Raw genomic sequence first — 14,433 nt, forward strand, 5'->3', positions numbered from 1 at the left:
TACACAATGAAAAATACGGAGCGCTCCAGAATAACTTTTTCATCTTTGGGTTTTGGGAAAAGTAGCAAGTCATGTCAAGTCATGTCAATTCAAAAGGCTCAAGTCCAAGTGAAGTCACAAGTCATTGATGTTAAAGTCTAAGTCGAGTTGCAAGTCTTTTTACATTTTGTCAAGTCGAGTCTAAAGTCATCAAATTCATGACTCGAGTCTGACTCGAGTCCAAGTCATGTGACTCGAGTCCACACCTCTGCAAATAAATAAATTAAAGTAAGTCTAAGTCATTTGACTGTGCAAGTGTGCCTAATTAAGTGGCCAGTGGCGTGAACCTTATCGATCACGTGACTCAAAGTCGCTTTATACGGACTATATACGACTTGCCGCACAAGTATTGAATAAATGAGGAAAAAACAAAGTATAAAATGCATTGTGAATAAAGTTAGAGAGTTAAGTAAGTTTGAAATGAGGGCGGGCTGGCGCGATCAGCCGCCACTCCCCTCTCAGGCCTTCACGGGAGCGCGCCTCGAGTCCAGGCGGGAGCGAGCCTACACGCGTTACTACCAACAGGCACGGAATTCCAGAGAGGAAATCAGAGATTGTAGTCGGAGGAAATCACCAAGTTACCCAGACGTGTTGTCTCTACGTGTGGGAGCAGCCACTGTCTAGAACCGGGGAAAAGTGAACGGAAACCTGCTCGGGAGTATGGACTACAGCCGCTGATGGAGGCGGTGAGAAGTTTGCTGTTGCTCGGGGCCGTCTTGCTCGCAGCGACGGGCTCGCTGGCCAGAGAAGGTGGGTGACTTAAGCAGCCATACTTGTCGCTACTAGATACTCCGGTACTTAAAAAAACAGTCATTTGAGTACAATTCTTAGTTTTTAAAGTGTTTAAGAACTAAATAATTGGACGTGGACTTACACTCGCCACCCTCTCGAGGGGATTGATGACGCGATAATTAACCGGAAGAATCACACCTGTCACCAACAAAAGTTGCGTTCAAGTGCTTGTTTTTTTGTGTGGAAACTTGAGTCCAGTGTGTAAACACACACTAACAACTGGGAGTAGTAGTAAGAGAAGGCCAGGTAACAAATACGAGAACCTGCTTTGCCACTTTAGATTGCGTGGCGTGTGCAGGCGGTGAGCTAGCTAGCTAGCTGGGGTGCATAAACAACAACAACAACAACAACAACAACAACAACAAGCAGTGCATTGTGCAGCAGAGGATCATGACCATGTCAATTATTCACCAGTGCAGGCTGCAAAAAAGAGAGGACAATGTCTGATAGAGGGCCACTTGTCTCACACATGCCAGCCAGTGTGACGACTCCATAACTCACTGAGCGCGCAAAAACAGTTTGAAACATTCTTGTTTGGAAGCTAATTGGATCATGTGTGAGTGTGAGCAGCCCTAGTTAGATGTTTGCAAAAATGTGTGCACCCTTGCAACTAGTGTCTTGAGTTTGAGTTTATTTGGAACATGATACATCACAATTTCCAGTTTCTCTGTTCAACGTGTTCGAAAAGGAGTAGGAAGAAGCAGAGCTTATTTAATCCTACCCCTGTTTCTTTACATAGCAGTTGCTAAAACTTTTGTTCACTTCCTGTTCTCAATTTATTGACAATATGTTCCACAAGTAATACAAATAAATACATTATAATTGGTGAAGTACGTTATATTTCATATGGTGAGATGAGTAAGATTATCTAGAAAATGAATGGATGGATGAGATAAATTCAGAATGTTTATCATGGTTCTTCTTCTTTGTACTTTGTAAACACTTTAAGTTTGAAGAGTTTCTTGAAGTGGATCATATTAGTACTTTGTTTGATTCCTTTGCTTAGTCCAGTCCATAATTTAATTCCACATACTGATATACTGAAGGTCTTAAGTGTTGTACGTGCGTACAAATGTTTTAAATTACATTTTTCTCTAAGATTATATTTATTCTCTTTTGTTGAGAAGAGTTGTTGTATATTCTTGGGTAGCAGGTTATAGTTTGCTTTGTGTATAATTTTAGCTGTTTGCAAATTCACTATGTCATGAAATTTCAGTATATTTGATACATTGAATAAAGAGTTTGTATGTTCTCTAGGGGTGTAACGGTACACAAACATTTCGGTTCGGGACGTACCTCGGTTTAGAGGTCACGGTTCGGTTCATTTTCGGTACAGTAAGAAAACAACAAAATATAAATTTTTGGGTTATTTATTTACCAAATTTGTAAACAATGGCATAACATACATATACACACAAGGTCCATTGCCAGGGTTAATGTGATCAACATATATAAAATAAAAACTAAATAAGATAAGGCTCAGAATGGTTTCTTAACAAAACCTTTCTACATATAAAGTGCTTTTTTTGATTGACACTTTTATTATTAGTAGATTGCACAGTACAGTACATATTCCACTAAATGGTAACACCCCAATAAGTTTTTCAACTTGTATAAGTCGGGGTCCACGTTAATCAACATTAAACTGCCTCAAGTTGTTGCTCAGATTAAATAAAATGACAAAACTTTTCTTCTACATATAAAAAGTGCAACATTAAACAGTTTCAAGTCAACTCAGCCTCAGATTAACTCCCCCCCCCCCCCCCCCCCCCCAGCCTGGCTAACTTGGCAGTAAGAGGATATATGGGCTCATTGTTCTTCCACCATAGAAGTGGGTCAAAATCTATTTTTTAATGCAATATGCACTTATATCTGCTGCTTTAAGAATATTTGTTATTGCTTTAGCCCTGCCTGACTCGCCGAGGAGAGGCTGCTTGAATGCGGTGGTGACGCTCTAGTTTTTAATGCAATATGGACTTATATCTGCTGCTTTAAGAACATTTGTTATTGCATTAGCCCTGCCTGACTCGCCAAGGAGAGGCTGCTTGAATGCGGTGGTGACGCTTCAAATGGGTTAGCATGTGTTATGAGAGTAGCGTATGTGTGTGTGTGGCCCTTTAATATGTGACAGCATGTGAGGTGAGTGTGTGGGCGAGCGAGGTGAGGGAGCGGTAGCGTGAGTGCGGGGAGTGGCTAGTGTTTTGTTGGATTGGCTGTGTGCAAGCCCTCAATAAAGCCACGATTTGCAACTAATCGCCGGACTCGTCATTTACCCTGGAGTCCGTAGCTGTGGAAACCCACTGCCGGGTAGAGTGAAGGGTGTTGTCCCCGAGAATACATCGGCTCTGGAGGAGTGTCTCCCCTGTGCTCCTCGACTACGGTCTGGGAGTCGGAAGCAGGAAAGGTGCAACACATGTTTGACGTGTTGTCAGAAGCAGCTGCTGAACAATGTCGGCAAACCTCCGTACTCCATTGTTGTATCGTGCATCTAAAGTGTTCCCAAATGGGAGATCTTAACGAGACAGGAGGGTCTTCCAGCTCTGGATTTTACATGTTGTCCTAGCCCGGTCGCTGCTAGAATGTGTACTCGTTCGGTACACCTCCGAACCGTACCGAAACGATTCAATACAAATACACTTACCGTTACACCCCTAATGTTCTCTATATCCAACATTATGTATTATTCTAACTGATCTTTTTTGTAACACCGTTAATGAATGAAGTGTACTTCGTAGTTATTTCTCCATATTTCTACACAGATATGGTAACACTAGCGAGCAGAAGAGAATATGGAGTGATTTTTGGTCTAGAACATGTTTTGCTTTATTCATTATTGCTACTTTTTGTTGTATATTTTTTATATGAGATTTCCAGTCCAATTTGTGTTGTCCCGATACAAATATTTTGGTACCAGTACCAAAATTATTTCGATACTTTTCGGTAACTTTCTAAATAAAGGGGACCACAAAAAATTGCACTATTGGCTTTATTTTAACAAAAAAATCTTAGGGTACATTAAACATATGTTTCTTATTGCAAGTGTGTCCTTAAATAAAATAGTGAACATACAAGACAACTTGTCTTTTATTAGTAAGTAAGCAAAGTAAGGCTCCTAACTTATCTGCTGAAATATGCAATAACGTATTGTCATTTTCCATTCTATTATTTTGTCAACATTATAAAGGACAAGCTGTAAAAATGAAGTATTAATCTACTTGTTAATTTACTGTTAATATCGGCTTACTTTCTCTTTTAACATGTTCTATCTACATTTCTGTTAAAATTTAATAATCACTCATTCTTCTGTTGTTTACTTTGTTGTTACCGTTCCGTTGTTACTTTACATTAGTTTTGGATGATTTGGGTGGCGGACAGGTACTTTTCAGAGGCGGTGTAGTACCGAATATGATTCATTAGTATCGCAATAGTATACTAATACCGGTATACCGTACAACCCTTCTTGCAACTCAGAAGTTGCTCATTTTAGGTGACAACCGTGACTTCATTACATTTTCTAGTGTAGGGCTTATTTTTGATGCTATCCGTATATCCCAGGTCAAAGGTGTGTTGGACCCAATCCCAGCTAACTTTGGGCAAGAGGTTGGGATACTTTTTCGACAGGTTGCCACTCAATCACTAGAAGCACATAAATAAACAACAATTCAAACTCATGTTCACACCTATAGACAATTTTCAGTATCCAAGCAGCCTGACATGCATGGTTTCGGAGTGTGAGAGGAAGCCAGAGTACCCAGAGAAACCCCATTTTAGCACCAGGAGAACATGCAAATTCCATATAGATGCTCCAACAGAGATTGGAAATATGGTGGTTATTGCAAAGTGAATCATTTTGTAGGTCATACTTGGCACGAAAAGTTTAAAGGGAACTGCACATTTTTTGGAATTTCACCTATCGTTCACAATCACTATGAGAGACAAGAACACACATGTCTTTTTTGGGGGGGGGGGGGGGGATTTTAAAGATGATAAAAAAAAACCTTGCAAGATGCAGCTAATGGAAGTCACCCTTGTAGCATTCATAGTCCTATAAAGCAGGGGTGTCAAACTCATTTTAGATCGGGGGCCACATGGAGAAAAATCTACTACCAAGTGGGTCGGACTGGTAAAGTCACGGCACAATTACTTAAAAATAAAGACAACTTCAGATTGTTTCCTTTGTTTAAAAACAGAACAAGCACATTCTGAAAATGTACAAATCATAATGTTGTTAGGGTTTTTTTTACCTTTACATGTTGCGGTTAATAGTATTCTACCTTTATTTGTCGTTATTTATACTTTCTGAATAAATTATATGATAATGTTCATCAGTCAACTCATTGGCGTTCATTTTCAATCTATCAAGATAAGAAAATAATATCAAAATCAAACTACAGGATGTTATTTATGTAGTTTGCTCATTTTCCTTGACTGGTGCACTAACATCATGTGGTTTATTTTTTTTAATACATTTGAAGCCCATCCATCCATCCATCCATTTTCTACCGCTTGTCCCTTTTGGGGTCGCAGGGGGTGCTGGAGCCTATCTCAGCTGCATTCGGGCGGAAGGCGGGGTACACCCTGGACAAGTCGCCATCTCATCACAGGGCCAACACAGATAGACAGACAACATTCACAAAGAATTGCTATTGTGACATCTAGTGGACACATTTAGAACAGCGGTTTCTTTCATTAAAAAAATGTGGCTCGTTTTTATACTTAGCAAACTCATCCCTGCAAGTCTATATATAATGTAGTAACAGACACGTTCATAACACTATGTAGTATTTACTGTATTTTGGTAATTTTATTCATTGCCGGAACTAATTCTTCGGCACATTTATTTCCGTTTCCATAGCAGCGCATGTCTGACTTTCAGTGTGTTCCTACTTCCAGATAAAAAACGCTTGAGTGTGTTCTAATTGTGGCACACTTGGTAGAAAACAACAAAGACGACTATTTTTGGACAAATGAGGATTCACAACCTTATACTTTTGAATCTGAATTTATGGAAGATGAACTAATGCTTTTAGAAGCCAGTAATAAGGAAGAGTGAGACGTTGGAGCAGACAAAAGCCGAGAGAGTGAGGTGAAAGTGAATTAAAGCTGCAAAATGTGGAACTTGAAGCCATGATATTTCGACATAAATCAACAGGAAATTCCAAAATCAACAGGAAATTCCTTGGCCAGACCAGACGAACAACTGTCCATCGAGTGAGTCATACTTTAATATTGATCATGATACAAGCAGCATGTGTTATTACAACTACAGTACATACTCTCTCTGGCTCGCTGTGTACAAACAAAACACGAAATGTGGGCTAATACTTTACAGATACTCTAATATGATTGTTCATGTTTTTCAGTCAGTACAGATTGGTGTCTTATCTCAGTGTTGTGCATTACAAACTCAAACACGTTTCATGCCGACGTAGAAGCTAGCTTATCTCTTGCTGTAGTTAGCTTCTACGGCAAATACCGTAGCATGCCGATGTGTTAGTGCGCTCCAAAAAGAGTTCCTCAGTGTTCGCTCCTACAATAACAATGTCGCTACAGTTTGGCTGTTATACAGGTTACAGAATGTAAATAAAGTATTGTTGACAGTTTTTGAATGTATTTTTGAAGTGATTTAGTGGTATAGTTGATTACTCCCATTAGCTGTATTGTAGGCCTGAAAAAAGTAGCCGATTTTTATGTTAGAAAGCGATAAAAACCCAAAACTTTTTGTCGTCTTTTATAATGATTGTGAACTATAGGCAAAAAATCCCCAAAACGTGCAATTACCCTTTAAGAACTATTGCTTTGGTAATTTTTCAAAGAATTGTCAGCTCCACCGTGATTGAGAACTGTTCTTGAGATTAAGAAAAAATATGTACATATTTTTGTTTGCCAAGTCCTTGTCCAAAGGTATTTATTAATTATGTTTTATAGGCGATATATTGATCTTATCGAGTTTTATGTTGCAGACGATTTAAAAAAGCAAAACATGACTAAGGCTAATTAAAGCTAGCGTTTGTTAAAAAAACGTTTGAGCCAAAGAAAATAAGGTGTTGCCAGTAGTTTGGTTTTGCGTCAACAGTTATAGAACAAATTAAAAGCACGCTGCAACATTTATTTTAAAAAGGAAGCAGCACAACAAACTTACTCGAGCATCTGAAACCGAAGCCTTCAGTCAAGTGAGGGAAATGCAACTCTTTACGAAGCGAACAAGACCGTAAACACAAACTACAGATAAAAAGCTGCTTAATGTGGTCGAATCATTTACACAAGGTATGTATATATATTGTGTATATTGAGAAAGAAGCACAGTTGAATGATCACTAAAGCAGTCGCTCTGCACACCAAAATGTGTGAATGAAAACGCCTGCATTTATTCACTTACTGAAACTATAGTCTTCTCACTTGGATATTTATTTGCATACCATGTATATTAATAGTATTTTTTTTATTTACTTAAGTATTTTATTCGAGACAAAAGTTTTAAGTTTGCACTTTTTGGAGATTATGTGTTTGCATGCAATGTGCGATGCCACATTTTTTTAACAGAAGTCATTTATTAAAGACAGAAGTAATGTTTCTCTGAGAAAGCTCTCAAAGTAGTTCTTTGAAAATTATTCCAGAAAAAGTACAGTTTCTATCTGGTTTAAAAAGTCCAACATTATCCAAATAAGAGTTTTGCTAATAGTAAAAGGCAGAGTAATTTCAAACTATTAGTTTTTATATGGAATAAAAACAAAACTTAAATCATCTCTGTCATTTGTACTCATTGGTTTCTTTAAATAAGGGAAAACATTTGGAAAAAAAACCCCACCTGAGATTGAATTTTTAGGCCAAAATATACAATCTATTAGATAGCTAAACATTTTTCAACTAATCAATTCTATTAGATTGCTAATAATGCCAGGAGTTGATTAATAATAAAATACTTGTGTGCAGCTTTGTAAACACATCATCACAAAATGCTTGTTTCTTTTTGAGGAAGTTAGATAGCTTTGGTGTTTGTTGTTTTTATTGCTGCTATTTTTACTCTCCTTTGATTTCCTAAAAAATTATAGTCTGTTTTTTCAGCACTGGGCCTGTCCTTGCTTTTAAATGGGCAAATGTTTAATAGATAATTTTGTTTTGTAACAACAGCCTTGTGAGTATAAATAAACATTTTGAATAAACTACTCTATTAGCACACGCTAAAAATATCTTAAGATGAATATAAAAGCAGGTGGATAAATTAGAGCCACTGGATAGGTTTATGCTTTATAATCCTATTAGTTGACTAATTGTTAAGGTAATCGATGACTCGTATACTATCAAAGTAGTCGTTAGTGGCAGCAGTAGTAAATACCACTGTTTGCGGTGAAAGTTACTTACTGTATGCACATTTCACTCCATTAGAGCTTGATATTGAATTGATATATTGAAAATAACACAAAGAGAAAAACATATGAAATGTTTACCATTTTTTGTTAATATTTAACTTCTCTGATTGTAATCTCCTCAACTACCAAGGCAGAAAGGAAAGCAAATGTCAACACAACCATGGAAAACACTCAATGTAAACACAATTGTAAAATCACATTGAACACTTAATAACTTCTAAGGTGCAATACAAATAAATATGTAAGAAATGCTTTAATAAAATGTAAAAAAAAAAAAAGTGTGGAAATGTAAACATAGAGAAACTTGAGAATAACTATTTTCTGCCAAGAAGTTATGAAGTTACGGCTCAGCAGTGTACTCTGGGTGAACGCGGCTCAGGTGGTGTGACTACGGTCCGTTTAAAATAAATCCCCATAACTGCCGATTAGTGCGTGTGACTCACAATAAGAAGGTCCTGGGTTTGATCCCCAGGCTCATTGTCTTTCTGTGTGGAGTTTGCATGTTCTCCCCGTGACTGCATGGGTTCCCTCTGGGTACTCCGGCTTCCTCCCACCTCCAAAGACATGCACCTGGGGATAAGTTGATTGGCAAAACTAAATTGGCCCTAGTGTGTGTAACCCGCATTTTCAGACTGTGAGGCTGACATGCTGACCACTAGGCCACCGTGTGGTCGCATTGGCTCTCGTATACACCTTTATGCCAGTTTGGATTTAAAGTTAATGCTTGAAGATCAATACCACTAAAAGCATTTTTCAAAGGGGTCAATATGACCCATTAATACTCAAATCAATATCACAGATTTTTCTTGCAATACAGTCGTTTACCAACAAAGGCTGTCAGTTTTCATTAGTTAGTTGGCTAATGAAATAGGAGTCATTTTGAACGCATTGTGACACAGCCTGTTGACACAGGTAAACAAATCTGCTTTGTTGTCAGGGAACAAGTTTGTTCACTTTATTTTACCGTGTCCATCAATCCAAAGCATCAGTTCAGCATGAGCGCTGTCAGAGGTTGTTATCACTTGATGCACAGAAGAATACACAATACAGTACTTGCAGAATAAATAAAAAGAGCTGCGTCGTTCACAAAGACTCTCTGCATGACTTATGGTGGCTTCATGTCCTTTTCCCCACTCCAGGCAAACTCACCGTGAAGCGATTAAGTTCTGCTGAAGTTGGCCACAGTTTCAAGTTAACCCGGCCAGACGTGACTCACCAGTCTAGATGACATGTTAGTAATATAACAGCTGAGGAAGGGTCCATGGCATTATCAGCCTTTGAGGAAACAGTTTAATGTTGTGGAGTTGCATAATTAAAGAGGAACTGCACTTTTTTAGGAATTTTGCCTATCGTTCACAATCCTTATGAGAGACAAGAAGATAAAAAAATGTTTTCCCGCTTTCTAACATATAAAAATCGGCTTGTTCTAGGTGGCTAGCAATGCAGCTAATGGGAGCAATCGATTCTACCTGTCAATCACTTTAAATATGCATTCAAAAACGATCAGCAATACTTCATTTATGTTCCGTAACCCGTATAATAACCAAGCTGTAGCGTTATTGTAAGAGCTAACACTAAGGAACTATTTATCTAGCGTAGTAACACATCGCCATGCTATGGTATTGTCCGTAAAAGCTAGCTACAGCAAGAGATAAGCAAGCTTCTACAACAACATGAAACACGTTTGCACAACACTGCGATACAACACCAATTTGTACTGACCGAAAGACATGAACAACTGTATCTGTAAAGTACTAGCCCACATTTAATGTTTTGTTTGTACACACCTGAGCTAGCCAGACGGCGTATGCACTGTAGTTGTACTAACACGCATGGCGTGCTGCGTGTATCATGATCGATTTTATAGTGACTCACTCGATGGACAGCTGTCAGTCTGGTCTAGCTGGCCGGGGACGTTTCCTTTTGATTTTGTGTAAGCAATCCATTTATGTCGAAATAGCTTTGCTCCAAGTTCCATATTTATAGCGTCAAAATAGCTTATACGTGTGTGTATATATACATATATGTATATATATACACACGTGTGTGTGTATATATTAGGGCTGCAACAACTAATCGATTAAATCGATCAAAATCGATTATAAAAATAGTTGGCGATTAATTTAGTCATCGATTCGTTGGATCTATGCTATGCGCATGCGCAGAGGCTTTTTTGAAATTTATTTTTATTTAATTTAATTTTTAAATTTTTTTTATAAACCTTTATTTATAAACTGCAACATTTACAGCTGAGAAACAATAATCAAAATAAGTATAGTGCCAGTATGCTGTTTAAAAAAAATAAAATACTGGAAAGGATAGAAATGTAGTTTCTCTTTTATCCGATTATTAATCGATTAATCGAAGTAATAATCAACAGATTAATCGATTATCAAATTAGTTGTTAGTTGCAGCCCTAGTATACAGTATATATATACATATATATATGTATATATATATATATATGTATGTATGTATGTATGTATATGTATATATATATATATATAAATATGTATGTATGTATGTATGTATATATATATATATATATATATATATATATATATATTGCAGAGGGTAATTTCACCACACTTAGTGTGTGTGTGTGTGACTACGATGCTTGACGTTGGGCATGGTGTTCCTGGGATTAAAGGCCTCACCTTTTTGTTTCATCTGACCACAGAACTTTCATCCAGAAGGTCTTGTCTTTGTCCACGTGATGTCAGATGAAACAAAAATTGAGCTGTTTGGCCACAATACCCAGCAATATGTTTGGAGGAGAAAAGATGAGGCCTTTAATCCCAGGAACACCATCCCTACCGTCAAGCATGGTGGCGGTAGTATTATGCTCTGGGCCTGTTTTGCTGCCAATGGAACTGGTGCTTTAAATGGGACAATGAAAAAGGAGGATTACCTCCAAATTCTTCAGGACAACCTAAAATCATTAGCCCGGAGGTTGGGACTTGGGCGCAGTTGGGTGTTCCAACAGGACAATGACCCCAAACACACGTCAAAAGTGGCAAAGGAATGGCTAAATCAGGCTCGAATTAAGGTTTTAGAATGACCTTCCCAAAGTCCTGACCTAAACCTGTGGACAATGCTGAAGAAACAAGTCCATGTCAGAAAACCAACAAATTTAGCTGAACTGCACCAATTTTGGCAAGAGGAGTGGTCAACAATTCAACCAGAAGCTTGTGGATGGCTACCAAAAGTGCCTTATTGCAGTGAAACTTGCTAAGGGACATGTAACCAGATATTAACATTGATGTATGTATACTTTTGACCCAGCGGATTTGGTCACATTTTCAGTAGACCCATAATAAATTCATAAAAGAACCAAACTTCATGAATGTTTTTTGTGACCAACAAGTATTTGCTCCAATTACTCTATCACAAAATAATAAGAGTTGTAGAAAGTATTGGAAACTCAAGACAGCCATGACATTATGTTCTTTACAAGTGTATGTAAACGTTTGATCGGGACTGTACATAAAGCGTGAACATTTACATAAAATACAAAATAATTTCTTTGTGACTGTCAACATAAATAACAAACAAATGCTGTAGCTCAATGATAATTTACAATTGAAAGTCCCATATATGCGCTAGCAGTTAGCATTAGAGATATTGAGATTTTACACACCTCCAAATATGCCAATCAGATAGACAACAAAGATGGACGGATGATATAATTTAGCATAAAATTTTTACAGGCGATAACTTTTTAAACTTTAGTAATAATTTGGAGTGGATGAGAAAGGAAAACAGAGCAAATGTCTTTGATCACATGGTCTTTTATCATCATTAAGTGTAATGAACTCATCAACACTGGTCCTGTGGCTGTTTAACCAACAATACAGCAAGTGTAACACCAACAGCTCATCAGCGTAACCAACATTTTGAAATGCATGCTGAGGTCGATAAAATTGCTGGATTCTGACCACTATCCATCCATCCATCCATTTTCTACCGCTTATTCCCTTTGGGGTCGCGGGGGGCGCTGGAGCCTATCTCAGCTACAACCGGGCGGAAGGCGGCGTACACCCTGGACAAGTCGCCACCTCATCGCAGTTCTGACCACTAAATATACTTTAAATCAGTCCTTCTCTAATAGTGGGGAAGGCTATAGTCACTATGCCCCTAGTGCATCCATCCATCCATCCATTTTCTACCGCTTATTCCCTTTGGGGTCGCGGGGGGCGCTGGAGCCTATCTCAGCTACAATCGGGCGGAAGGCGGGGTACACCCCGGACAAGTCGCCACCTCATCACAGGGCCAACACAGATAGACAGACAACATTCACACTCACATCCACACACTAGGGCCAATTTAGTGTTGCCAATCAACTTATCCCCAGGTGCATGTCTTTGGAGGTGGGAGGAAGCCGGAGTACCCGGAGGGAACCCACGCAGTCACGGGGAGAACATGCAAACTCCACACAGAAAGATCCCGAGCCCGGGATTGAACCCAAGACTACTCAGGACCTTCGTATTGTGAGGCAGATGCACTAACCCCTCTGCCACCTGGGCAAATTAAGGCCCGGGGGCCATATGCGGCCCGTTAAACTTTTCAATCTGGCCCGCCGGACATTCCCAAATAATTTTTTTAGATCTTTAAGATGGAAAGTGTAGCTGCCATTATGATGTGCAGTCATGTTTTCTAAGTCTGGAACTATACAAAGTATTTCAATGGTTGGAATCTGCGCTTTTTGATGATATACCAGTTACTATGGTAATGTAATTAGTTACTATGGTAATGTAATTAGTTACTATGGTAATCGAATTAGTTACTATGGTCATCTAATTAGTTACTATGGTAATCTACGTCACAGCAATTCAGACGAGGCACCAAGCAGTGTGGGCGGGAAGTGTTTCCACAGACGTGGAAGGAGACTTTCACAACAAAGTTCTAAAGCTTAGTGATGTATCAGATATATCAGATTATAGGTGGGTTTATTTTGTACCCTTCGCGTTCATATTTCACTGTTTGCTGCATTTTTGTTGCGTTTCACTTGATTGTACAATGTGTCGATCGAAAGGGGGTGTGACATATTTTTAGTTTAGTTTTATCCTTCATAGAAAAATTTTTAAAATTCCATCACGTTTTTTAAGGCGTTTTTAGCATTCAATCAGACATTATTGTGAGGTTTTGTATTAGTGTTCCTAAAAATAGATATACCGGCCCCCAGACACATTTTTTTTCTCTAAATGTGGCCCCCGAGTCAAAATAATTGCCCAGGCCTGCCCGAGTGGCTATAGGACAATTGGTAGTTTATTGAATGGAAGTGGTATTTAGTACTTTCACTGTAAACTACAAATGTAGACCACCACTAGGTGTCCCACCAGTGTTTAAATGTTACTTGAAAGTAAGGGATGGACTTAGTCGATTTATTTGGACCTCATTCAATATTGCAGCTTTCTGTAATATTACGCAGTTGTCAGTTGTGTATTTTGTGCCACTTTCTTGTGCTCTTCTAGTTTCATATTTATTATGTATTCAACAATTTGCACTTTGTCTGAACCTTTGATACAATCCAGCCATTTAAAGTCAAATGCAGCTGCTCCCACACAGCAGTAGAACATGTGCAGCATTGTGTGTGTGGCGTGTGTGCGTGCTTGTTGTGTGCAATGGAAAGCCAGTTGTGTTTGTGATGGTAATCTCAGCATGACAGAAGGCATGAGTGAGGACTACACGTATGTAACTCCAGTCGTGTTCAGATCCTGTTCTGCTTGTCTGTTGAGCAACACTTCTTTTTTTTTTTGTTTCCATCTCAGCCGCAGAGTGAATGGGAAGAAAATGTGTTCGGGGACAAATCTAAGCATTGAAAAGCATTACTGTATTACTAGTTGTGAAGGTGATTAAACTTCAGAGAAAGTTCTGTTGGATCAACTTGTTTTGTTTGTGGAGCTTTCTAAGGATCGGCTCCACTAAGCCCAGTGACCAGATGATCTTTGCACTGCTACGTTTTTCACCTTGCTGCAGGAGCGCCGTGTGTTTGTCACTCATTGCTTACACAACCATGCTGATGTTGCATGGACTGGCACGTAGCCACGCTAAAGGTGTGGTTTTAACCTTCATTTTCAACTTCCACGGAACTAGTCAACATATTGACTCAGTCCGCAGTCACTTAAGTGTCACAATAACAACAATCACAGACTTGCTGATACGTCTGGCTGTATTTGCTCATGAGTCCACTTTGTACATAGTAGGTACGCGCGCAACGCATCTCCCTGTG

The 14,433-nt window shown here is 38.7% G+C and overlaps 1 protein-coding gene across 2 annotated transcripts in view; it reads left to right on the forward strand.

The window, feature by feature from the left end:
- The first annotated feature begins 504 nt into the window (after positions 1–504).
- The window catches only part of erbb2 (erb-b2 receptor tyrosine kinase 2), a 39,454-nt gene continuing 25,525 nt past the window's right edge, over positions 505–14,433 (forward strand). For both annotated transcript variants that reach the window (XM_061967823.1, XM_061967824.1), the window contains exon 1: positions 505–789. In XM_061967823.1, coding sequence (XP_061823807.1) covers positions 717–789 — 73 coding nt within the window. In that variant the 5' untranslated portion in view covers positions 505–716. The remainder of the gene's footprint in view (positions 790–14,433) is intronic.

This window comes from Nerophis lumbriciformis, linkage group LG11, assembly GCF_033978685.3.
Source record: "Nerophis lumbriciformis linkage group LG11, RoL_Nlum_v2.1, whole genome shotgun sequence".
Classification (NCBI taxonomy): Eukaryota; Metazoa; Chordata; class Actinopteri; order Syngnathiformes; family Syngnathidae; genus Nerophis; species Nerophis lumbriciformis.